This window comes from Aquarana catesbeiana, linkage group LG06 (assembly GCF_042186555.1).
Source record: "Aquarana catesbeiana isolate 2022-GZ linkage group LG06, ASM4218655v1, whole genome shotgun sequence".
In the NCBI taxonomy this organism is placed as follows: Eukaryota; Metazoa; Chordata; class Amphibia; order Anura; family Ranidae; genus Aquarana; species Aquarana catesbeiana.
The window spans coordinates 67,001,834-67,027,129 of NC_133329.1; the positions used below are offsets into that span (position 1 = coordinate 67,001,834).

Here is a 25,296-nt window from a genome sequence, read left to right on the forward strand (position 1 = left end):
TAATAGAGGAATATGATGGGGCAGTTTTGATGGGGCAATTCTGATGGGGCAGTTTTGTTGGTGGCAATATGATGGGGAAGTTTTGATGGGGACAATTCTGATGGGGCAGTTTTGATGGTGGCAATATGATGGGGCAGTTTGATGGGGACGATTCTGATGGAGCAGTTTTGATGGTGACCATATGATGGGGCAGTTTTGATGGGGGCAGTTTTGATGGTGGCAATATGATGGGGCAGTTTTGATGGGGCAATTCTGATGGGGCAGTTTTGATGGTGGCAATATGATGGGGCAGTTTTGATGGGGCAGTTTTGATGTTGGAAATATAATGGGGGAGTTTTGATGGTGGCAATATGATGGGGCAGTTTGATGGTGCAGTTTTGATGGGGCAGTTTTGATGGGGCAGTTTTGATGGTGGCAATATGATGGGGCAGTTTTGATGGGGCAGTTTTGATGGTGGCAATATGATGGGGCAGTTGTGATGGGGACAATTTTGATGGGGCAGTTTTGATGGTGGCAATATGATGGGGCAGATTTGATGGGGACAATTTTGATGGGGCAATTCTGATGGTGCAGTTTTGATGGCAATATGATGGGGGCAGTTTTGCTGGGGGCCGTTTTAGCAATTCAGCTATTCAGCATTCCCACGCATTTTCTAGTTAGTGGGAATGCTTTAGCAGTCCCAATATTGTTATTCGATTTTATTTATTTATATTTCTTTATTATTCTGTACGTTTTTGGTTCTGCGTAACTTCTGATGACTTTCAGCTATTAAAACCATTCAACTATTAAAATGTTCGTCTCTTTCATCTGATGATGGGACTTTTTCAACTTTTTTTCTACCATTTATACTTTTTAAAATACTAAGCTTTTTATCACTTTTTTTAATATTGAAGTCAATTGGAGCATGCTTCAGCTCCTTAAAATCTTCTTCCGCTCCTAAAAGTTTCAGCTCCTTCATACTTTCACCTACAGACACCAAACAAACTTTAAAATGTTCACAAAATATTCAGCTATCTGGCTATATCTTTTTAGTTTGATATCTTTTACAGTTTTTGTGAAAAAGCTGTTTGTTTAGTGGTCATTTCAGGAAATTTTAGCCATTAATCAGAATGTACTGTGTTGCTTTTGTTGCCATGGTTACCAAAGCTTCTGTTATACACAGGGGGAGGTGGCTGGAGCATCTCAGCTCTGATTACAGAGCCCGGGGGAGGGGACAGACACACCATGTACTGATTTATATTAGAGGAATATGATGGGGCAGTTTTGATGATGGCAATATGATGGGGCAGGTTTGATGGGGACAATTTTGATGGGGCAATTCTGATGGGGCAGTTTTGATGGCAATATGATGGGGCAGTTTTGATGGTGGCAATATGATGGGGCAGTTTTGATGGCGGCAATATGATGGGGCAGTTTTGATGGGGCCATTCTGATGGGGCAGTTTTGGTGGTGGCAATATGATGGGGCAGTTTTGATGGGGCAATTCTGATGGGGCAGTTTTGATGGTGACAATATGATGGGGCAGTTTTGATGCGGCAATTCTGATAGGGCAGTTTTGATGGTGGCAATATGATGGGGCAGTTTTGATGCGGACAATTTTGATGGGGCAATTTTGATGGGGCAGTTTTGATGGCAGTATGATGGGGGCAGTTTTGATGGCGGCAGTTTTGATGGGGCCATTTTAGCAATTCAGCTATTCAGCATTCCCATGCATTTTCCCCAGGAAATGCATTTTCTAGTTCTTCCTAAGCTCTTCTTCATGTGTAAGGAATGGATACACATTTTTTGTATGATTTAGGCTGGCCATACATTATTCATGTTTTTCCCCTTTCAATCAGCGGGTTGAATGACAAAAAAATGAGCCGCTTCTCCATCCTTCTCAAATCCTTTTCCACTGTGGTATTGTATTCTGACAGTGGGGAGCCTCCTCCCGCCGGCAGAATACAATGATCAGTGTTACTGGTTGTAGCTGGCGGCACTGACTGTTCAGGAAAAAACTGACAGGCCCAGGAAAATGTTTGTCCAGGGTCCAATCAGTATTAAATTTGGCCCTGACTACAGCTCTATTTCCTTCTCTTTGGGTGCAGAGTGCAGGGACTGAATAAAGCAGGACTATCTATCAATGACAGTTACCGACTTTCATCCTTAATTATGCTCTCACAAATTCTTATAATAAAGTGCAATATTTAAACATATATAAACTGTGTTAGATGATACACTGTGCAATAAAAAAAAATTGCATACCAAATATCACTATAAATAAAAACAACCACATTTTAAATAAAGTGCTTTTTGTTAATATAATGCTCAAATATCAAATAAAGTACTTTGGTCTACAAGTCGCAGATTAGAAAACACATCGGCTCTTGCAGCAGAGGCTTTACAAATAAACCGGCAGATGATTCCGGGGTGCCAGGGAGTGCACCGGAAATTGTGAGTGTGATTTATATACATTTTTTTAACAAATATGTTAATAAAATGGTATGCGCTATGAGATCCCTTTCTGCTTGATCCTTTCCTATATGTGAGCTGCTTCATGGATCTGTGTCATAGAAGATGAAACCAGAGGAGGGTTGCAACACAGCAGTGCTGGGAAAAGCATTGCAGACCTACTTTGGCATATAATAAGGTGGTCATCTCCCTCTGGTGAGTGTGGACCCACTGGGCTAGGGCACCATTTGCACAGAGTGTTGGCGGTGGAAATCATTTTATTACATATCGAACAAAAACATCACTCAAGCACTTTTGTGCTTGTCTGACACTCCTACTCTCTTGATACCATATCGGACTTTGATTGTCACTTGTTTGAACTGCACCAAGAATAATTCTTTTGTATAATTTTTTTTTTCTTTCATGGATAATTCGTTGTACACATTTTATGAATTTTTTTGGTTTTTATGTTTCATTATAAGCGGGTGAGCGGTGAGTAAAATAATTTCTAATGTGTATACATTGAAAAGGCACAGCTACCCACAAATGTGTTTACCTATTCTGTTGCACAGGTACTAAGTTAATATTAGTTCCTCTTTAGTGTTCAACTCCACCAACACTCAGGAAAACTCACCAAAAATCCTTGACCCTCCAGATTTAGTACGTCAGTATGCGCTTTGTCCACTCAGGGGTTAATTCCTTGTCCTCTCAACATGAACACCATAGTACACTATAAGTCCAGGAGAGAAAAGCTACAATAGTATAAAAAACCTTTTTATTAAAATTGCATCATACAAATCATCAGTATATGCACTTACATATTAGGTTGCATTCTGCCATGCACCTGGGAAATATAGCAAGCACGGTCGGTTCTTTCAGCTGTTCCAGGTGTACCTTGTCACTTCCGGGTGTAGTGGGTGCGATGACATTGCTTCCTGTATCTCCTCCCCAACATACATTTTGTTGTGATGACATCTTCGGAAGGCACTTTAAGCTTTGAAAATTAAAAAGCCTGTTCATTTGTATGGGCTGCTGCGCCCACGAGAAACGCGGGGAAAGAAGTCCTTGACCCTATCTTAAAAATGCACTGCTCAAAACCACATGGTGCTACAGCACAAGCAAAAACGCCTTACATCATCTGATGCGCCCTGCAGGTCGTGAATGCATGCAATTATGCACGCGTTCACAACCCACAAAGGTCCTGTTAACCTAGGCTAAGGGGGAAACAGCAAGGCAGCAGAAAAGTAGACTGGATCTCCTAAAAAGGAAAAGGAGCTAAAGGTAGTTTGTTTTTTTATTTGTCTCCCTGGTGCCCAACATGTCAGACTCTGCCAGTACTTCAGAATGTCGGCACAGACAAGATGCCATGGGCCACACATAGAGTGCTGGCAGTCTGGTTTTGGGCACCAGAGTCTTAGAGAATAAAATGGAGGTAGTTCCAATTTTTTATATCACACAATATTAGCCCAACGATTTATGAAATGCAAAATTTCAGTAAAAAATATACAAAAGATAATTTTAGGGCACACAAACACTATATATTACCACTTTGTAAAAAGGTTGCAAAGACAGAAGAACAAGCAGTAAAACCAATTGGCTTTGAGAACCTCCTAAGGGGTCATATAAGTGTGGACACTGCATAGAATGGCATATATGCCAACTGTAAAAGAGTTTGTGAACTCTAAAATGGGGAAAAGATTGTAACTAATACATTTATCAACTGTAGTTGTAACTTTTATATACAGTATGTGGGAAAATTCCCATGCCAGGTAATGTATTTGGGAAAAAATAACAATGTAAAAACTAAGAAGAGTATTGGAACATGTTGGTGATATAAGTCTGAAAAAAGATAAACTGATTCCACGTCATATGTGGGATAAGCATGGTGTAAAGCTGGATGGCCTCCAATATTGGGGATTAAACCAAGTCAAATTGGACAGGAGAAAGGGGAATCTGGACACTATTACTGCGTATAGAAGCTAGGTGGATCTTCTCACTTAATTCAATGATACCTTATGGTCTAAATTAAGGCTTTACATATCTTCCATTTATTGATTGAAGTAGGAGTAGGTCTTATATATAATAATATAAAATTATTTGAATGAAAAATATGGAGATTTAGAGAAAATAGTGGTAAACATAAAAGGACTTTTGAGTCAATTGGATTATGTGTGTGAGGGGAAAAAATTAGCAGTGCACAATGAGGTCTTTTCCTGCACAATGTGATGATGGGCATCATGTGCGTGCTCATGCTGTAGTGTATACATGACATGCCTGTTGACGTCATCTTGCATCCTTGGGGCCATCTTGTAAGATTATAAAATGCAAACCAGCACATTGGCATAGTGGTCCACAAATTATGATTTTGTTTAGAGAGGGGCTATTTTATTTCCTTTATGGGACACTAAGCGCTATATTTTGCATGCTCCTGATGAAGTCATGAGAGATATGGCAAAACATATTGGGTGGTTATAGAAATTTTTGTTTCTTGACTTTTTGGAAGGGTGGATCTTAATAGTCTTAATAGATAATAGTCTTTTTTGGAGTATTTACACAAAGAAATAAAGATGAGGTTATGGAAGCCTTCAACTAGAGAGATAGTGAGCTTTATACAGTATAACTAAAGTATAATTAAAGCTAAAACTTTTTTTTCGTTTTGGATGGAGTGGAGAGGGCTTATAACCCCTGTTTTTATTGCAGTCTGTGTCCCTGTTAGGGAGGTTCAACCTCTCTATTTGTTCTGTTTCCCTTTATCGTCGACAGTGAAAGTAAATGAAACTCCACATTTTCGGTTGTCCCCAGAAAAGTAATAGAGGAGAAATTTTCCAATGGGGACACTAGTTCTAGTGACCTGGGGGTTCCCAAGGAATTCCCTTTATTTGAAGGGATTTTTTTCACTTCCTGTTTTGGTTGTGGAACAGGAAGTGAATGGAAATCTCCCTAATGGGACACAGATGCTAAAAAAATAAACTGACAGGGGTTATGACCTTCCCTTACTCTATCCAAAATGAAAAAAAAAGTTTTGCCTATAGTTCTACTTTAACCTTTTGCTGACCAGCCGCCATCATTATACTGCGGCAGATCGGCACGATCCCGCGAGCCATTGTAGCTATACATCAGCTCCTTTAAGCAGGATACCAGGCCCGCGCATGGCCGACGGTTGCGATGGGGGGCTGGATGCCTGAATAGGGGGTGGCTACAGGGGCCATGGATAGATTTATGCAATGCAATGCATGAATCTATCCATGATACATAGAGGTGGGTGGTTGGAGAAAAGGGGTAGCACTCATGCACCCTTAATGGGCGAACCACCACTGCCTGTATATATGCCAGCCCAGCCCCCCACACACACCTGTATATATATGTCAGCCCCACATACACAAATCTGTAAACACACAAGGCTCTGCCCCCCCTGTACACAAACAGCCCCCCACCCTTTACTTCACAGCTCATACTTGTAAAGAATGTCTTCCTTCCTGGTCCCAGCTCGTTTCCACAAAGCTGACATGTTGCAGACACAGAAAAGCCCAGTACATGAGGGGTGCACATGCACATAGTAGCCAGAGGTGGCAGCAAAGAGCTCAATGTCTGAGCTCAATGCCACAGAGAGCACACGCTGTGAGATCGTTTCTGTAATGCACAGCATGGCTCCCCTTGACCTGTCCTGCCTTCTTCTGGCCTGGGCGGGCCCCTTGGGCCCCGGGGCCCCTTACAGTTGTAACGACTGTACCCCCCTGATGGCGGCCCTGGTGGGTCACTGTGGGTGGCTGGCTGGCACCCTGGCCCTGCTGTGGTCAGTGTAGAAATCCCCATTACATTGGTGGTCAGTGTAGAACCCCCCACTATATACTGTACATGCAAAAGATTTCCAGTCTAGCTCTACAAGATTCACAATTTGCCACAGTGTAATGCCTCCTAACTAGTTAAATTACCCAGGGTTTTTGCCACTTAAAAAAACCTTCAACACATCATAACAGATGCCGCAGTACTCTGCAAAATGGTCATTGGTCAAATTATATTTTCTAAATATTTCATGCCAAATGAGTTTTTCCTGCATAAAATGTGTATCACTGTATTCTCTACAAGAACTGTTGGATTGCCAAAACTTTAAAGAGATTGTACAGACTAAGGCTAGCCATACACCTCAGTTACTCAATTCCACTATCCACACTACATAGTGTGGATGGGGGGATGTCCTCTGGCTATTATACTCAGACATTGTTCAGTAGGTTAATGATATGCCTCTTGTAGAACTAGTTCATTTTAAATAAATGTCCCATCCGATTAAAGGACATTCCCTGTTTACACTGGCTTGCTGGATGGAAACCAAAAAAAAGTGTCCCTGTAAAAAAAAAAAAAAAAAAAATTCTTTTGAAAGGCTGACAACAATATCCTATTCTGACTTATAACCTTTAAGGATATTTTAAGACAAAGACATTCCTTTTTCTGAAAGTGAAACTAAGTGAAAGACATTTATGTGACTGTTTAGTGTTTTGTTGGCACATCGGGGTAAAGGGAAATCATTCCACAAAGACTCAGGATGGCGGAGAGGACAATTCTGGGAATACTGATTCTTCTCTCTCTATGCCAGACATGTAAGTTTTAATCTTTTATCATTGGTGAGGGGAATGAGCCAATCATTTAACTGTAAAGATGATATATAAAAGAAAAGATCTGAGATATGGTTTTCAGGCACATGGAAGTGATAGAACTGTGAACATTGCTCTCTCCTAGTCCTGTAATCTGAATACAAATAACAATTTTAATTACTGACATAAACTTAATGTGACTATAAACATAGCTCCTAACTGTCCCTGATTTCGAGGGACTGTCCCTGATTTGAAACAATGTCCCTCTGTCCCTCTGTCCCCCTCATTTGTGCTTAATTTTGGTCTGATCTATATAGTTTGTATATAAAATGCACTATTTATCTTTCAAGAAGTGTTTCCTAGTGCAAATCTTCCATACAAATTCTAAATGGCTGCATTTGTAAATTTTCAAAGCCAACATAAAGGAATAGTAGTGAAAAAAAAAGCCCTTGTGAATTTAATTAACCTTTTTTTTGGTTAATTCTCCTTTAAGGAGGTGTGGCAGGGGTGTGTGTCCTATGCCTACATACATTTGCTGGTAGGTGTCCCTCATTCCCATCTCAAAATGTTGGGAGGTAAGCACTGAATGACTCAACCCTATACTAGTTTGACTACCAGGAGGATAATATTTGGTTCTGGCTCTTGGAGTCTCTAATTATCACACACGGATTTCCACCTTCTCTAAAAAGCTCCATACTCATCCTAATGCCTTAAAGTCTAGCTCCAGGAATTAGACAAGATCTATCCTGGAAGTGGGGCCACATCCGTACTACAAGGGTTAATCACTCACTCAGCTTAAAGGGGCAGGAATAAGGAACAATGCTTATCTTTCTATAATCTCCAGCATGGTCTCTCCTGCGGGGCGACCAATCATACAAAGCCACCTAGCTGTGGTCACTTCCCTGCCAACGTAAGTGGTCAAAGATGTAACTTCCTCAACTGTAAGTCCTCAATAGAAAAGAGAACTGCTAGACCGACAAGAGGTTAGCAAAGACAACCGCCAGAGCCATTGCCACAACCTTGCGTGTCCAAACAATTGTTTCTAATTTTTTTTTGGTTGTTCAAAAAAGTTTTAATTTGGGATTTCCATGCAACATATGGTTACATATAATGTCCATCTAGGACTACAATGTCCACAGGGTGATAAGGTTGCTATGCAAATTCACTGAAGAATGAACAACATTGTCACTGTTAGATATAGAACGTGGGAGGATGATAATGTAAGAATTAACACCTGCTAATGATTCTCTGACAGGAACTTCTGTCAGATCCAGGACTTTTTTTTAGTGGGAACGCAGGGAGCGCAGTTTCCGCCACCTTCAGTACTGAATGTATGTAAAAGCAAGCTGTGTGAGTTATGCTGGAGGGTCTATTGATGCTGGTGAGGATCTGTTTTTGAGTGAGGGTCTATTGTTGCTGGTGTCAGATCTATTATTGCTGGGGGGTCTTATGTTGCTGGTAGGGATTTACTGTTGAGGGGGAAAGGTCTATTGTTGCCTGGCTGCCGGAGGGTTTATTGATGCTGGTGGCTGTGAGATATGTTGTTTCAACTTTGCAGATCAATGTTGTCCCCTCTCAGTTTTCACATCATCGTGGTTTTATTCAAAATTATCTTTATTAATTCTTCAAAAGATATTTAAATTTTATTTTAATTGCAAAAAAAAAAGCTTAAAATATATAAAACTACTCCTATTACTCTATCCATTCCTTGTCTCTCTATCTGTCGTCCCCATCTTCCCACCCTCCCCCCCACTTCTATCTGGTTTACTTTCGCTCAAGTCCCTTATCATTCTAACTCAATACCTACTCCTTCCTTCATCTTATCTAAATATATGTCCGAGGTTTTTTAAAATCTTTTCCAACCCTCCCAGAGGCTGGTACACTTATTATAATGTCCTTTCTCCCTACTTCTCAACAAATGCATTTTACAATAATAATCTATTTTTTCATACCACTCTCTTATATCTGGTTTTTCACATTTTAACCATTTTTTTGGGATCAGACCCTTCGCAGCATTCAGAAGTTTTGGGACCCATGCTGCTGGGGGTTCTAATGTTGCTGGGGTGGATCTTTTGTTGTGGGGGGTCTATTGTTGCTGTGTGGGGGGTCTATTGTTGCTGGGGTGGATCTTATGTTGCTGGGGGTGGTACTTTGTTGTGGTTGGTCCATTGTTGCTGCTGGGGGATCTAATGTTGTTGGGGGAGGTACTTTGTTGTGGTTGGCCCATTGTTGATGTGTGGGGGTTCTATTGTTGCTGGGGTGGATCTTATTTTGTTGGGGGTGATATTTGGTTGTGGTTGGTCCATTGTTTCGTGTTGCTGGGGTGGATCTTATGTTGCTGGGGGTGGTATTTTGTTGTGATTGGTCCATTGTTGCTGTGTGGGGGGGGGGTCTTTGTGGTGTGGGGGAACTATTGTTGCTGCAGTGAGGTCTATCATTGCAGGGTTGGGATCTATTGTTGCTGTGAGGATTCTATTTTTGTTGGGGGGGCATTGTTGCCAGGGTGAGGTCCATTGTTGCTGGGGAAGTCTATTGTTGTATGAGGGATCTATTGTTACTGTGGTGGGGTCTATTGTTGGTGGGGTCTATTGTTGCTGGCTCCGGGGGATCTATTTTACTGCTTTTCTTGTTATTAGACAAGAAAACATTCCATACAAATTATTTAGCACCACAAAATGATACTTGGGGTGGTACTGGGAAGTGGGAGGGTGGTGGAACCAAGGGACAGTGCTCAGAGGAAGGTAGGGGGAGGAAATAAGGGACAGTGCTCAAAGGAGGTTAGGGAGAGGAGATAAGGGACAGTGCTCAGAGGTGGGTAGGGGGAGGAGATAAGGGACATTGCTCAGAGGAGGGAAGGTGGAGGAGATACGGGACAGTGCTCGGAGGTGGGTAGAAGGAGGAGATACGGGACAATGCTCGGAGGTGGGTAGGGGGAGGAGATACGGGACAGTGCTCAGAGGTGGGTAGGGGGAGGAAATACGGAACAGTGCTCGGAGGTGGGTAGGGGGAGGAGATACAGGACAGTGCTCGGAGGTGGATAGGGGGAGAGATAAGGGACAGTGCTCAGAGGAGGTTAGAGGGAGGAGATAAGGGACGGTGCTCGGAGGTGGGTTGCGGGAGATAATAAGGGACATTGCTCGGGTAGGGGGCGGAAATAAGGGACAGTGCTCAGAGGTGAGTAGGAGGCGGAGACAAGAGGGGAATCAGAAGAGGGGAGTTCCTGCAGCTATTCTCTGAGAAGAAAAGCCCTGGTGAGTAGGGATGGGCCGAACACCCCCCTGTTCAGTTCGCGGCAGAACATGCAAACAGGCAAAAAATTTGTTCGAACACCATTAAAGTCTATGGGACATGAACGTGAAAAATCAAAAGTACTAATCTTAAGGGTTAATATGCAAGTTATTGTCATAAAAAGTGTTTGGGGACCTGGGTCCTGCCCCAGGGGACATGTATCAATGCAAAAAAAAGTCTTAAAAACAGACTTTTTTTTCGGGAGCAGTGATTTTAATAATGCTTAAAGTGAAACAATAAAAGTGAAATATTCCTTTAAATTTCGTACCTGGGGGTGTTTATAGTATGCCTGTAAAGTGGCGCATGTTTCCCGTGTTTACAGCAGTCGGAGAGCAAAATGACATTTCTAAAAGGAAAAAAAGTAATTTAAAAGTACTAGCAGTAGCACTGGCAGCTATAATGAATTGTCGGGTCTCTGCAATACTCATAAAAGTCATTGACAAAAACGGCAGGGGATTCCCCAACAGTCAATTACCAGGCCCTTTGGGTCTGGCATGAATATTAAGGGGAACCCTGAACCAAAATTTTAAAAAAAATGGCGTGGGGGTCCCCTTAAAAATAAATACCAGACCCTTATCCGAGCATGAAACCTGGCAGGCCACAGGAAAAGAGGGGGGACAAGAGAGCGCCTCCATCCTGAACCGTACCAGGCCACATGCCCTCAACATGGGGAGGATGTCCCCATGTTGATGGGGACAAGGGCCTCATCCCCAAAACACTTGCCCGGTGGTTGTGGGGGTATGCGGCGGGGGGGCTTATTGGAATCTGGAAGCCCCCTTTAACAAGGGGACCCCCAGATCCTGCCCCCCCATGTGAAATGGTAATGGGGTACAAATGTACCCCTAACATTTCACAAAAATAGTGTTTTTGACAATTCCTTCATTAATGTCTTCTTCTTTGCCCGCTTCTTCTTCCATCCTCTTCTGGTCTTCATTCGGGTTTTCTTCCTCCATCTTGTTCTTCCCCTGCTTCTCCCTCTTCTTCCTCCAATCCTCTGCTTCTTCCTTCGGTCTTCTCGTCTGCATCTTCCTCCGCCTTCTTCTTCCCTGCCCCGTTCTTCGGAAGATCCGCATCCATGGGAGGTTCCCGCTGTGTGACTGTTCTTCTGACAGTTCCTATATAACTGCGGGTCACCCAGTGACCCCGCCCCTCTGACACACGGGGACTTCCCTAAGGCTTACCCTGTGATGTCAGGTTATGTAACAGGTGACCCCGCCCCCCTCTGACACCACAGGGAAAACCATAGGGAAGTCCCCGTGAAGTCCCCTGTGCGTCAGAGGGGGGCAGGGTCACCAGGTGGCCCCGCCCTCAGTTATATAAGAAGTGTCAGAAGAACAGAAGCGTCACACAGCGGGAACCTCCCATGGAGGCGGATCGTCTAAGGAACGAAGCGGGGAAGAAGAAGCTGGAGGAAGATGCGGACGAGAAGAGCGAAGGAATAAGCAGTAGATCGAAGGAAGAAGAGGAAGAAGTGGGGGAAGAACAAGATGGAGGAAGAAAACCGAATGAAGACCAGAAGAAGATGGAAGAAAAAGCGTGGAAAGAAGACATTAATAAAGGAATTGTCAAAAACCATCTCTTGCCTTTTTAACATTTTTGACACTTTATTTTTGTACACCATTACCATTTCACATGGGGGGGGCGGGATATGGGGGTCCCCTTCCAGATTCTGATAAGCCCCCCGCCCACAGACCCCCACAACCACCAGGCAAGGGTTGTGGGGATGAGGCCCTTGTCCCCATCAACATGGGGACATCCTCCCCATGTTGAGGGCATGTGGCCTAGTACGGTTCAGGAGGGGGGGGCGCTTTCTCGCCCCCCCTATTTTCCTGTGGCTTGCCAAGTTGCGTGCTTGGATAAGGGTCTGGTATGGATTTTTAGGGGGACCCCAAAAAACGCAGATAAACACTCAAAAACGCAGCTCACCAGCGTTTAACGGTTTTGATCCATAAAAAAAAACCTCTAAAAAGCGCTAACGCTGAATAACCCAATAAAAGCTATTGCAGAAAACTTTGAAATACGTTGAAAAACTCACTGCAAAGCTACTGGCGTTTTTATAATCTCATTCACACGGGCACCGTCAGTTTAGCCACGTTAAAAACGTATCAGTTCTTATCCGTTGCTTCATCCATCTTCCGTTCCTTTAATATCCGTTTTCATCCGTTAATGTACACGTTTACATCCGTTTTTTCATCCGTTCATCTGTTTTGATCCGTTTACAGCAGTTTCTGTGCCTTTAAGGAAATAACCCAGAAAGCATTGCTCCTCCCATACAGATAAACAAAAAAAAAATGATTTCTTCAAATCGGATCTTAACTGATCGGACGTTGACGACAGTGTCCGTAAACGTCAGTTAATATCCATTTTAACGGATCTGGACGTAGCTTTGTACGTTAAAAAAAACTGATAAAATCAGTAGCGGAGGTTAATGGATGGTAACGGATGGTCATCCGTTTGCCCATAGGAATGCATTGTCATCCGTTGACGGATGGAAGAAAAACGGATAGACAGTCCGTCCGAGTGAAAGGGACCTAAAACTTGAGAATGAAGGACACTTCAGAAAGACAATGACCGCGGGAAAAAGTGGGTGCTGTTAAATTACTCTAAACATCAGGCATGGCTCAATAGTCTGATTAGAAATGATAAACACCACAACCTGGAAAGTATCCCAAGATAACTTCACACCCTGTACACCCGCCCTCTCCACACACTACCCCCCCCCAACATTTCTTTTCTCTAAAGCCCCATGCACACTTAAGCATTTTTTTGCGCGTTTGTGTGACAGAGAAGGGCAACCCATTGACTTGAATGGGTTGCCCAACATGTGACAAGTAGCTCCTTCACCTTTTTTGTGTGGTCAGCCTCACAAAACACACATGACTGCTAGCCGCCATCCTCAGTGCCAGGCTGTCCACAGATCCAAAAAACGGAGGCACCTTTGGGCACCCCAGGAAGAGTAGCAATTTGGCTTGAGGCCAAACTATGAACAGTGGGAGGGACTCAAGGAGTTTGGCTAAACAAAACCCGGGTTCCATTTACCTATAAAATAAGCTTTGATTGCTGTGTGACAAGTAAAGTTGGCTACACATTATACAATCTTGTACAGTTTTCCTTTAGATTTACCAAAACCATATAATAGGAGGTCAAACCTAAACCCTTCCAATTTGTATGCAATCAGGCAGGCCCTTGCACTACACAGTTGAAGGTAAATCTAAGGGAAATTGAACAAAAAAAATTGTATAATATACAGTGCACACGGAAAGTATTCACAGCACTTCTCTTTTTCCACATTTTGTTATATTACAGCCTTATTCCAAAATGGATTAAATTCATTATTTTCATCAAAATTCTACAATCAATACCCCATAATGACAACGTGAAAGAAGTTAGTTTGACATCTTTGCAAATTTATTTAAAAAAAAAAAAATCCCATGTACATAAGACCCCTTTCACACTGTGCCGCCACCGGCGTCAGCGGTAAAGCGGTGCTATTTTTAGCGCCGCTTTACCGTCGTTTTAGCGCCGCTATTCAGCCGCTAGCGGGCGGTTTTTTTAACCCCCCGCTAGCAGCCGAAAAGGGGTTAAATCCGCCCACAAAACACCACCGTGTTTAAAAAATATTGTAACGCAATAGCAATAGCACGGGCTGTAGATTGGGTTAAAGGGGGTAATAACAAAAGATGGGTCAATCTAGAAATGGGATTAAGTAGGGCACGTTTAAAATTCCTGCTATGGAATCCGCCACGGTTTAGAAAATTAGGATTAGAAACACATATTATTACACAACACACTTTTAAAAGGTGGGACATGATGCACACAATTAATAGTTGGGATTATAATTCACCACTGATTTACTTAAAAAATAATGAGATGTTTCCCCCAGGTATGGAGGAAGTAGGAGAAAACTGGATCACAAACACTGAAACACAACTAAAAGATATCATGAATAAAGGAAAAATTTACACTTTTCAGCACCTAGATACACAGAGGAATTTAATGAGAATTAATGAGTGGCGGTATATTCAGCTCTCTCACTTTGTAGAAAGTCTACCAGGGTACATTTTTTTTTAAATCATAAAAGTTTTTATTGCTCATATGAAAAAACATATATTACATTACATTGATATTTGCACCGTAAACCGCATTTCTTTTTCCCACATATTAACATATCCATCGATAAGGTGTCATAGTTTGCATTTTGGATCTTTCAGCATTCGGACTCTATGCTCCATCTAATCAAATCAAAAACATATTCTCCATTGTCCCCATACCCTCCTCCTCCGCTCTCCAATACCCACTCACGTTGTCTATCTGTCGTACCTTTAAACACCCCTCAGCAACCTCATCTGTACCAATTCCGTGGGGCTTATACCTGGCACATCCAGCCATGGGTCCCACAATCTGTCAAACTTTCCAGGACTGCCCCTGTGCTGGTAAATATATTTTTCCATTATAAGCGTCTTTCCCATATTTAGTATCCATGTTTTGCTATTAGGCGGCGCAGCAGACTTCCAACCCATCAGTATTACCTTTCTAGCCTGAAATAGCGCCCGTGCAAAAGCGACTCTCGTCACCTCCTCCGCAATCACCCCCTCCAGAACTCCCAGTAAGCAACATAATGGATCTAATGGGACAGTGACCTGGAACACCTGATTTAGTGTAGCCAGGACCTCCGTCCAGTACCTATGGAGTTTGGGGCACCGCCAGAGGAGGTGAATCAAGTCCCCAGACGCCGCCCTGCATCTGCCACACAATGGGTCAGGCGCCCTGCCCATCTTGTACAGCTTAACAGGTGTATAATGTACTCTCAACAAGATGTAAAGTTGGGATACCCTCTGCGCCACGTTTAGTGAGTAGGAGTTAACTGCTTGCAGAGCTTCTTCCCATACCTCCCCTGATAGGGGGCCTAAGTCCGCCTCCCACTGAGCAGCCGCCTTTGTGGGATACCCCTCTAACAGTGACGCTAATAACATGTTATAGCATTGTGAAATCATGCCCTTAGTCTCCAATGCCTCCTGCATTATATGAAAAACCGGTGTGGGGGATTGGGACCAGTCAGTTGCATCCCCTTGTGCTTTAATTGCATGCTTCAGTTGTAGAAAGTAAAACAGCATATTGGTAGGCAGTGAGTATTTTTCTTGTAGATCTTTAAACGATAATAATGTTCCATTACTGAAAATCTGGTGCAGATGTGTGATACCCTTGCAGCGCCATCTGTGCCCTTGTTGGATCTTGGCCAGCTCAACATATGTTTTATTTTCCCATATCGGGCTATACTTAGTAAAGCCCAAAACGTTTTGTAGTTGTTTAGCTTTGTTCCATACTTTCTGCAGCAGTGTATATGTAGGCATTTGTTTATTGGGTTTTTGGAAAAGGTGGGCCTCCAGTCCCTCAGGTATTGACTCCGCCCCTGTGCCCACCAGCATAAGTTTAGCCGATGAGCACAGTGGGCGAGGGGCCATAGCGCCTATCAGTTGCTGCAACTGCGCCGCTAGATAGTATATCCATGGGTTGGGTAGGGCTAGGCCCCCCCTCTCCTTAGAGCGCTGCAGCTGTTCCAGCTTGATTCTGGGGGGCTTGGTATGCCACAGCAACAGCCGGAATAAGGAGTTAACCACTCTGAATATCTTCAGCGTGATAACTACAGGCGTGTTGTGTAGCATGTATAGAAATTGTGGCATCAGAATCATTTTTATGAGATTTACTTTTCCTGCCAGGGACATCCTAAGTTTATTCCAAATATTTATCCTGTCTCTAAACCGTGACAGCAGGGGGTAGACATTTAGACTACAAAAGTCTGTAAGTGTAGGCGAGATGTGTATACCCAAATATTTAAATGTAGAAACCACCGGTATCTGGGTCGGGGGTCTCATGTTGGTCGTCGGGGAACCGTCTATAAACATTAAGGCAGATTTAGTCCAGTTGATAGTGAGGCCTGAATAGCGACCAAATTCAGTTATAAGTGACATTGCCTGTTCCAGGGATCCCTCTGCGTCTTCCAAAAACAAAAGCATGTCATCGGCGTAGAGCATGATTTTTTCATGCAATTCACCATATTGAAAACCTTTGATCTGTGGGCAGTCTCTCACCTGTGCCGCCAGGGGCTCTATAGCCAGTGCGAAGAGCAGGGGGGACAGAGGACATCCCTGTCTGGTCCCCCTGCCCAGCCCAAAGGCATGGGACATTCGATCCGCCACACGTATAGCCGCCCGGGGTGTATCATACAGCAGCCTAACCCACCTGATGAACCTGGGCCCAAACCCAAACTTGGCCAGAACCGCCCACAAATATCTCCAGCACACGCTGTCAAATGCCTTATTGGCGTCAAGAGACAGCAAGGCTCTACAGCCCATAGACTCCGAGGGGGTCTGCATGTTTAGGTATAGGCGTCTAAGATTGGTTGCCGTAGATGTTCGAGGCATAAATCCCGCTTGATCTAAGTGAACTATTGTTCTAACAATCTTATTAACCCGCATGGCCAGTACTTTTGCTAGTATTTTAATGTCGCTCTGAAGGAGCGATATAGGCCTATAGGAGCCCGGGTCTAAGGGGTCCTTACCCATTTTTAACAATAATATAATGTTAGCTCTAGTCATAGTGATTGGTAGCCTTCCCAATTTAAAGGATGCGTTTAATACTTCGAGCAGTTTAGGTAGGATTGTTTCGCCATATTGGGTGTACACCTCCATGGGGAGCCCGTCGTCCCCGGGGGCCTTGCATGTAGGGAAAGAGGCAGCCGCCTCCCTCAGTTCATCCAGCGAAATTGGTGCCTCCAGCTCCCCCCTAGCCTGGTGGGTCAGAGCTGGAAGCGTTATAGTGCTCATGTATGTCTGCAGTTCTTCGTCTGTATAGTTGTCACACGGTTTATATAACTCTGCGTAGAAATATGCTAGCTCCTCTATAATTTTCTCCGGATCATTCACCAGACGTCCCGAGGAGCTACGTATCGCTCCTATAGCGGGGGACGACTGTTGAGATCTGGCTATCCTGGCCAACAACCTACCAGTTTTTTCACCCTCTTCGTAAAAAGCTTGTTTAGTAAAGAACCGTTTACGTTCCGCGGCGGAGGACCTCAACCGATCCAGGGACTCCTGGGCCGATATCCATGCCTCCCTCGCGGACTCTGATGAGTCTAAAATAAAAGCGAGCTCCAATTGCTTCACCCGGTCTTCCACCTGTATCAGTACGGTTGCGGAATTGTGTTTTACGTCAGCAATTTCAGCTATAAATGTGCCTCTCAGGCATGCTTTAAAGGCATCCCATCTTACTAAAAGATCAGTTTGTCTTCGGTTGTCTAGAAAGTATTGTTCTATCTGTTTCGCTACTCTGTCGTGAGAGGTGAAGAGCTTTAGCCAAAAAGCGTTCAGCTTCCACGGTGCTCTAGGCAGTGTGGTCGCCGGTCTAGTAACAAGATAAGCGACTAGAGGAGAGTGGTCCGAGACCCCTCGGGGTAAGTATTCTACCTTGTGTATCACACTTAGGAGTTGGGGGGACCCCACACACGGGTCAATACGGGAAAGTGATCCATGGGTTTTGGAGAAGCAGGAAAATTGTTTTGTGTTAGGGTATTTAGCTCTCCATAAGTCTATCCAACCCACCTCTATCAGTAGTCTACTCAGAATAGTGCCCCTGTTTCCCGATGGTGGCTGTGCCGGGGGGTGTCTGTCTAGTCTGGGATCTAAGTAGCCATTAAAGTCACCCATGATCATTATTGGGACATCAGGTTTGTCAACCAGGTAAGTCAAGAGGAGCTGTAAAATTTCCCTGGAGAACGGAGGAGGTACGTACACAAACACCAATATCAATGTCAAGGTATACAACCTGCAATGCAAAAACACAAATCTACCCGTGGAATCAATCACAGCATCTAATTCCTGGTAAGCCAAGGATTTATGTACCAAAACACTCACCCCGCGAGAAAATGCAGTGTGTGTAGAATGGTAGGCCTTGCCCACCCAGGAATACTGCAGAAAACTGACTGTTTCCTTCGTTAGGTGAGTCTCCTGGAGGCCCACTATTGCTGGGTGAAATTTTTTCAGACATGTGCTTATCATGGTACGTTTCAAGGGATCAAGGACACCTCGGACGTTCCATGTCACAACTGGGGTGTTTGCCATGATTGATATTGTAGATTGAAAAGTCCTGGGTGAACCTGTTTCTTCGCCTCATCTTCTGGCCGTAAAGTATCAATGCATGTCTCGATGACCCAGACTGTCCCGGTACAGCATTCAGCGTTGTTTTGCGATGACGATCCGAGGCATCTGTGGAAAGAAGTGCGTGGTGTCTTCGTATGCAAAAGTGTCCCTCTCCTCTGTAGCAGTGTGCTCCACGGTGTAGATCTCGCCCTGTGGGTGTGAGCAGTGTTCCCACAGTGGTCAGGGGGGGATTCCCCCGTTCCGACTGTGCACCTTGAGTTGTGCTTCAAACTGGTGCCAACCGGGCACATTTTAACTGGCCCCTGCAACTGGGCCGAAACTTGAGTGTTCAAAAAGAAAGAGTTTCCTGTGGGTACAACTGTCCCACCTTGACTTTTGACTTTTCTTGGTATTTTTCTTTTAAACAAAGCTCTTGTCTCGCGTTAACTTTATAGATTAATGATATTGTCCCGCAAACTATGTTGTAGACTATAAAACGTCTAATAATGACTGACCAATTCTCCAGCTTCGCGTTGTGTGAGTCAGTCTCCCATATCAGCTTCTCTCCTCCTCCTTAGATCCTGTTCGTTGCGGTCCAGCCAGGCGGATGCTTCGGCTGCAGATTCAAAGAATGTGGACTGACCTCTTGCCGTAATACGTAACTTAGCCGGGTATAACATGGCGTATGCGACTTGGATCTTCTGCAATCTTTTCTTTACTTCTGCAAATTTGGCCCTTTTGCGCTGTACCTCTGACGAGAAGTCAGGGTAAAAGGAGATTTTGGTTCCATTATAGTGCACTGCTCCCTTCTCCCTGGCCAATCGAAGTATTATTTCTCTGTCCTTATAGTTCAGAAGTCTGGCCAGCATTGATCTAGGTGGATTGCCTGGGGGGAGGGGTCTCAATGGTGTACGGTGAGCTCGCTCCACCGCAAAAAGCGCGGTAAAAACATCTTTGCCGAATATGTCTTGTAACCACATTTCTGTAAATGCTGTGGGGTCTCTCCCCTCCACCTTCTCTGGGAGCCCCACTATGCGTACATTATTCCTCCTGAGACGGTTCTCGATGTCGTCATTTTTGGCATTGGCCTGAGCCACTTGCTGTAATGCACTTCTAGTATCTCTAGTGAGGGGGGGTAGTATGTCCTCCACCTCGCTGATCCTTCCCTCCACAGCTGTGGTCCTCTCCCTGATCTTTTGAATGTCATGGCGCAATAGTGAAACAGTCTCAGTAAGGCTCCCAAATTGTGCTTTCAGTCCGTTTACAGACGCTGTACAGCACTGTACCGCCCGCAGAATATCACTTAGCGTGGGCTGCTGTCCCTCATCAAGCACGGGGTCAGGGCCTTCAGTATTAAGGATCAGGGAGCCCTCTAATGGCAGCGTATCATCCAGCGCCATGGCGCCTTCATGTCCCTCAGTGTCCATTGCCAATGACTGCTGATTCAGGGGGGAAGCACCGCTCTGTCCCTGCATCTTTTGGGCATAGTATACCATGTCCCTGGGCTGCTCTTTCCCCCATTGTTTACCAGATTTTGCCGTCTTACCGCTCGGATCCTGCGCCCTGTCTGTGCTGCGGGCCGCACGCTGTGGTAAAGGTGAGCCGGCGCCATCTTGGCCTTCCATGGCCGCCGCTGCTGCTGCTTCTTTCTCCCCTTTTCTGGTCATTCTGGACCTCTGGCACCTTTTGGGAATGTTGTGATGTGTCCTGTAGGGTCGCGGCGTACTGATGGGTCAGTTCTGGGTTCGGATCGGTGGCGGGTTCAGGATATTATAAGGATCAGTGGCGGGAGCTCCGTGCAGTGCGTCCGCTCACATGCCCGTCCAGGCCACGCCCCCCCTACCAGGGTACATTAGAGAGGAAAAAGACTTTAGACCAATAGAGAAAGTATTCTGTAGCAAGAAGCCTGGGGGATACATCTCTAGGATGTACAAAATGCTGATAAATAGCGGGGAGGTGGAAGTACCGCCATTCATTAAAAAATGGGAGAAAGACTTGGGGTTGACCCTAGAAGATAACGTAGTGGGAAATGTTCTGAAGGCAACGCACAGCTCGGCATTGGATATAAAAATGACAGAAACAAACTACAAGTGTCTATCTAGATGGTATGCCAATCCAGAGATAATCAGCAAATTCCAACCAGATAAATCTCCGAACTGTTGGAGAGGGTGTAAGGTATTGGGGTCCATGGCTCATCTGTGGTGGAGCTGCCCGGTTGTTAAAAAATATTGGCTGGAGGTGTTACAAATAATAGAGGAGATTACTGGTAATCCCGTATGACCCATGGATATGCCTGTTTCACAGCTCAGAGGGTGGAAACCGAGACTACAGTAGGTCCATCACCCCTGTGCTGTTGAACGCAGCAAAAAGTGAAATCCCCAAAAAATGGCAGAAGGTCGCTGGGCCTTTGATCAAGGATTGGTTTCTAAGAGTGCAGGAAACATATAACCTTGAGAGAAGGGAGAGAGAGTTGACAAATGTGGAGCATAAGAGAGGGGGAGGCAGATGGGTCAGTTGGGTGGCTTTTAAGGAATCCGTGAGGTATGCGGAGAAGAGGCTGAGCTAGCTGATACCAAGGGGGTAGGAGGGCGAAAGTATCTGGTTGAATAAAGTCTGCGGGGGGGGGGGGGGTTTCGGGGGGGTGAGGGATAGGGGGGTGGGTTTTTTTTTTTTATGGGTTACAAGGGAAAGTATTTTTGAAGAAGATGTGATGGTTATTTCTGTATGTGCTTTCTTTTGTATGGATATAAATAACTTAAAGATTAAGAAAAAAAAAACACCACCAGAGCACAGCGCTGCCCCATTGATTTCAATGGGAAGCAGCGGTGGAGAAGCGGTGAGTTCACCGCTCCTAAGAAGCTGCTGGCAGGACTTTTTTCTGACGCCCAGCCAGCGCACCGCCCCAGTGTAAAAGCCCTCGGGCTTTCACACTGGAGTGAATGGAGCAGCTGTTTTATGGCGGTTTGCAGGCGCTATTTTTAACGCTATAGCGCCTGCAAAATGCTCCAGTGTGAAAGGGGTCTAAGTATTCACAGCCTTTGCCATGACACTCAATATTGAGCTCAGGTACATCCTGTTTCCACTGATCATCCTTGAGATGTTTCTACAACTTGATTGGAGTCCACCTGTGGTAAAGTCAGTTGACTGGACATGATTTGGAAAGGAACACACCTGTCTATATAAGGTCAGTGGCTGAGATGCCCCATATACCCATAATCTGACCTTGCATTGCCCCTCTCGTATCACCAAGTACCCGACCACCAAGCGGCAGAAGAGAAAAGTGCAACAGTGGCAGACTTAGGGAGAAATCAATTGATCTCTAGCAATTAGCCAAGGTAGCTTACTCCTGACAGGTAAATTTAGGAGCAACCCTGCCTAAACTCCAGGGTGCTACAGATACTTAGCACTTTGCCTGAGCCTACCTTTAAATAAAAACTTTATTAAACTAGTCAGGAACATTTTGTGCTGGAGGGAAAATGAGGGGGGATTTTTCATGTTCTTGGACCCTACACTGTGCTTATACACTTGTAGCACTTGTAGATTTATGATCTACCATCTAAATTTAGTAAATTTCTCATTAAAGGAAGTTAGATTTGCCTCTGTTCCAGCTTGGCTGACGTTGCATGTGTTTCCATACTGAGCCAGTGGGTGTCGTTGTTACTATTGGCTAGTGTTGGAAAGGCAACGTGTCAAAGCGTATGGGTGCTCTTCTGTCCCGGAGACAACTCGGTGGAGGTGGTCCTCCGAGTTGGATTCTGGGAGAGGGTATTTATGGGATAGACGCCATGTTTTAGGGTCATTTTTATAGCCACCTGCTGGCCCTCCTGGCCGACAGGTATGCGTTAGAGTGCTACCTCGTGGTCCTCCGTTCCGGAGGCCCACACCGCTGCGGCGCGTGGGTGGGCCCAGAAGCTTGTTTGGGGCCTACCACAGCAGCCGAGGAATGAGCTGTCTATCCAGAGTGAAGAAGCTGGACAACCGAGGAGATCCTAGGGGAGGACCCATCATGGAAGGATCATGCAGAGTGCTGGTCTGGAGAGGGGCCTGGTGACTCGGTTGGAGGACGTATCCTAAAGTAACTTTACAGCATAGTGTTGCCGGGTTTGGCTTAAAAGTTCAAGCACTGTGTCTGACGTTCACCGCAAAACCAATACATCCTGTGGCAGAAGATCGTACGGGTTCATCCCGGGCAAGTCTGTGGCAGAGACTTTGTTCGTGCTACGTACTGGCTGCTAGGCAAGTGAGAGAGGCCTATACAGGCGAGCAAAAAGTGTGTCCCACGAGGGGAATGCATTCTACTGCAATATTCAACCCTAAAGGACATTTGTCAAGAATCCTACAGAAAGGTATTTGAGCTTCTCTGCAGTTTCCCTTCTGCCTCTTTCCTGCTATTTCCTTTGTTAATCGTTTAATAAAGCATCGCAAACGTACTCAAGTGTTGGTGCTTATATCGTCCGGAGGTAAACTCAACGGAACCCTAGACCCGGTGTCGGTGAAACAGAAGGAAGGAGAGTGAAGGTAACAAGCCCGCTTAAACCAGCAGCTCCACCCAGAGTTATTGCTACATGTGGGGGCGTCGTCCGGGATTTGTTGACCGTCAATTCTTGCAACCCAGAGAAGTGTTTCACCGGGAGTTTACGGTGAGAGTTGGACTTTGTCAAAGTTTTGCAGGAAGAGAAGGGTTAAAACTGCAGGACTTTATTTCTGAGTGCGTAGGCGGCGGGCGCCAGTAAAAGCCCAGGAGCTACGTGATCAGAGAAACAAGTGCGAGGAGCTTACCCTACTTGATACCACGTGGGACGCGTGTATGTGTTTGGCGCCAAAGAAGAAGAGAGGCCCCGTGATCGTGCTGAGAAGATCAGAGTGTGGCCATGTCTTTTTCAGCGATGCAGCCAATTATGGGACTGAGAATGTTTCCTGCGAGCACCGTGTTGAATACTGTGCTGACCGGAACCCTGCTTATGGATACTGGAGCAGAGAGAGAACGGCAGGCCACCACTTTGCATGTTGTTACTGAGAATGTTCCGGAGAGAGACACTGCTGTTGCCATCTCATCAGGGGACATTACTTTGATTTCTGCGTCCACTACACCTACTCCTGTTGTACCTGTTCAAAGGAAGGTGGGATATGTGAAGGCTTCCCGTGGCCGTGGTCGAGGCCTACCCCAGAGGTTACCTGAACCGGAGCTACCAAAGTCCACGTCAGGAACGGGTAAGCCACTGATGGGGAATGTATCTGGGACTGTAAATAAGTATCTGCCAGCGGAAGAGTTGGGAGATTCAGAAATAGAATCCATGTCGGATCTTTCCGGTGATGATGACCTATTTGAGACTATATCACAAGAGCTGTTGTGGTCACAAGACGAGGATGTTGCCTCTACTATTACTTTCCCTGAATGGACAGCCCTGAGTTCTGGGAAGACGTCAACCTGTGTGGAGCCGCACAGTACTGTTACTGAGACTTTATCGAAAGTTGCTAGTTCACTACAGACACCGGCTGGGTCTATGGTGAGTAAATCATTGGATTCCTATGTGCCTCCTGGTATAGGGAAAGATAGACCTTTTCCCAAACGTGCACGTTTGCAAACAATGTTAAACAAGCGTGTGGCTGCGGAGTATGGTTTGGAGTTCCCCTATGTGCCCCAGGACATAATGCAAGTGATTGAACTTAACCGGGAACTTTGGTACAGTGAAGCTGTTTGGGACTATTTGTCTGTGCCTAAGCCTTGACTAGTGTAGTCCAGATGAACCCATCTTATCCCATACTGTTAGCCACCCATACTCCACCCTCTTACCAACTTAAATAATGAGACCACACCTTTCTTCTGGAGTATTAATGGCCACAACAGCCTTTTATTAAACAACTGTATAAATACCTCCAATCAACTTAAATATATAAATAACATATACTTCAGAATAAAACAACATGTTTTAACCCAATCTGTTGGTCAATGACGGAGCTACCCCTTTTCACCACATATCCAAACAGTACACTGCAGGAACATATTTCCAAACTGATAAGGCCTCCAGCTGTGCCGCTCGGAGACAACCCCCTCCTGCAGTGCAACAATAACGGTATTCCTTTCAGGAATACACAGGAGGGGCCATACTATTGATGACCCCCCACCCCTTTTACCACATTTTATTTACCGCTACCGTCACCGACCAACAGCAACAAACCAGCCACAGCCCGAAAGGATGAAACCTTATCCTTAAGGGCCCCTCCACACCCTCAAAGCCCGTTGTATGCCTTCCTGCAACCCCATAGTCCATAAATCAGTTCCCACATCCGTGAGATGAACACCATCCCTTCGCAAATATAGGCCTACATTTATCTCCAACTCCCTGTGGCGGATAACCATGCCCCTTTGCTGAACCAAAAACCTCCCCACCACCCTATTGACTCGTATACGAGCCTTGTTGATTCGCACCACCGACCTTGCATTGCGCCACGAAGTTCGTGCCACAATATCGGACCATAGCAACAATGTGTTCGGAAAAATAGTATGTAAGTGCAACAGATCAGCTTTTACATTTGCTATCAGTTCCCTGACCGTCACAAATTGCTGCCAGGTTTGCAAAAGTGACCGGCCGTCGGTTATCCTTTTTCTTGCTTCCCTTCCTGTACCCTTTTAATGCCTGCCTCACCCAAAAATCCTTCGTCCAATTCTCTTTTCCTTGTAACTTAAACAGGAATGACAATGCAGCCAACTTTTTACCAATAGACGATACCGCCACCCTGTCTTCCATATTTCTGGACACAAAATACAGGACCATTAATCTCACCTCCCTGCCGTCCTCAACCGCTCTAGCTTCCCTGACCAGTCCCAACCATTCTTTCCATACCTTCCCATA

General features: G+C 45.0%; 1 protein-coding gene across 1 annotated transcript in view; it reads left to right on the forward strand.

Moving 5' to 3' along the window:
- Positions 1–6,638: 6,638 nt before the first annotated feature.
- The window catches only part of LOC141148578 (uncharacterized), a 202,464-nt gene continuing 183,806 nt past the window's right edge, over positions 6,639–25,296 (forward strand). The window contains exon 1 of the mRNA XM_073636141.1: positions 6,639–7,025. Coding sequence (XP_073492242.1) covers positions 6,971–7,025 — 55 coding nt within the window. The 5' untranslated portion in view covers positions 6,639–6,970. The remainder of the gene's footprint in view (positions 7,026–25,296) is intronic.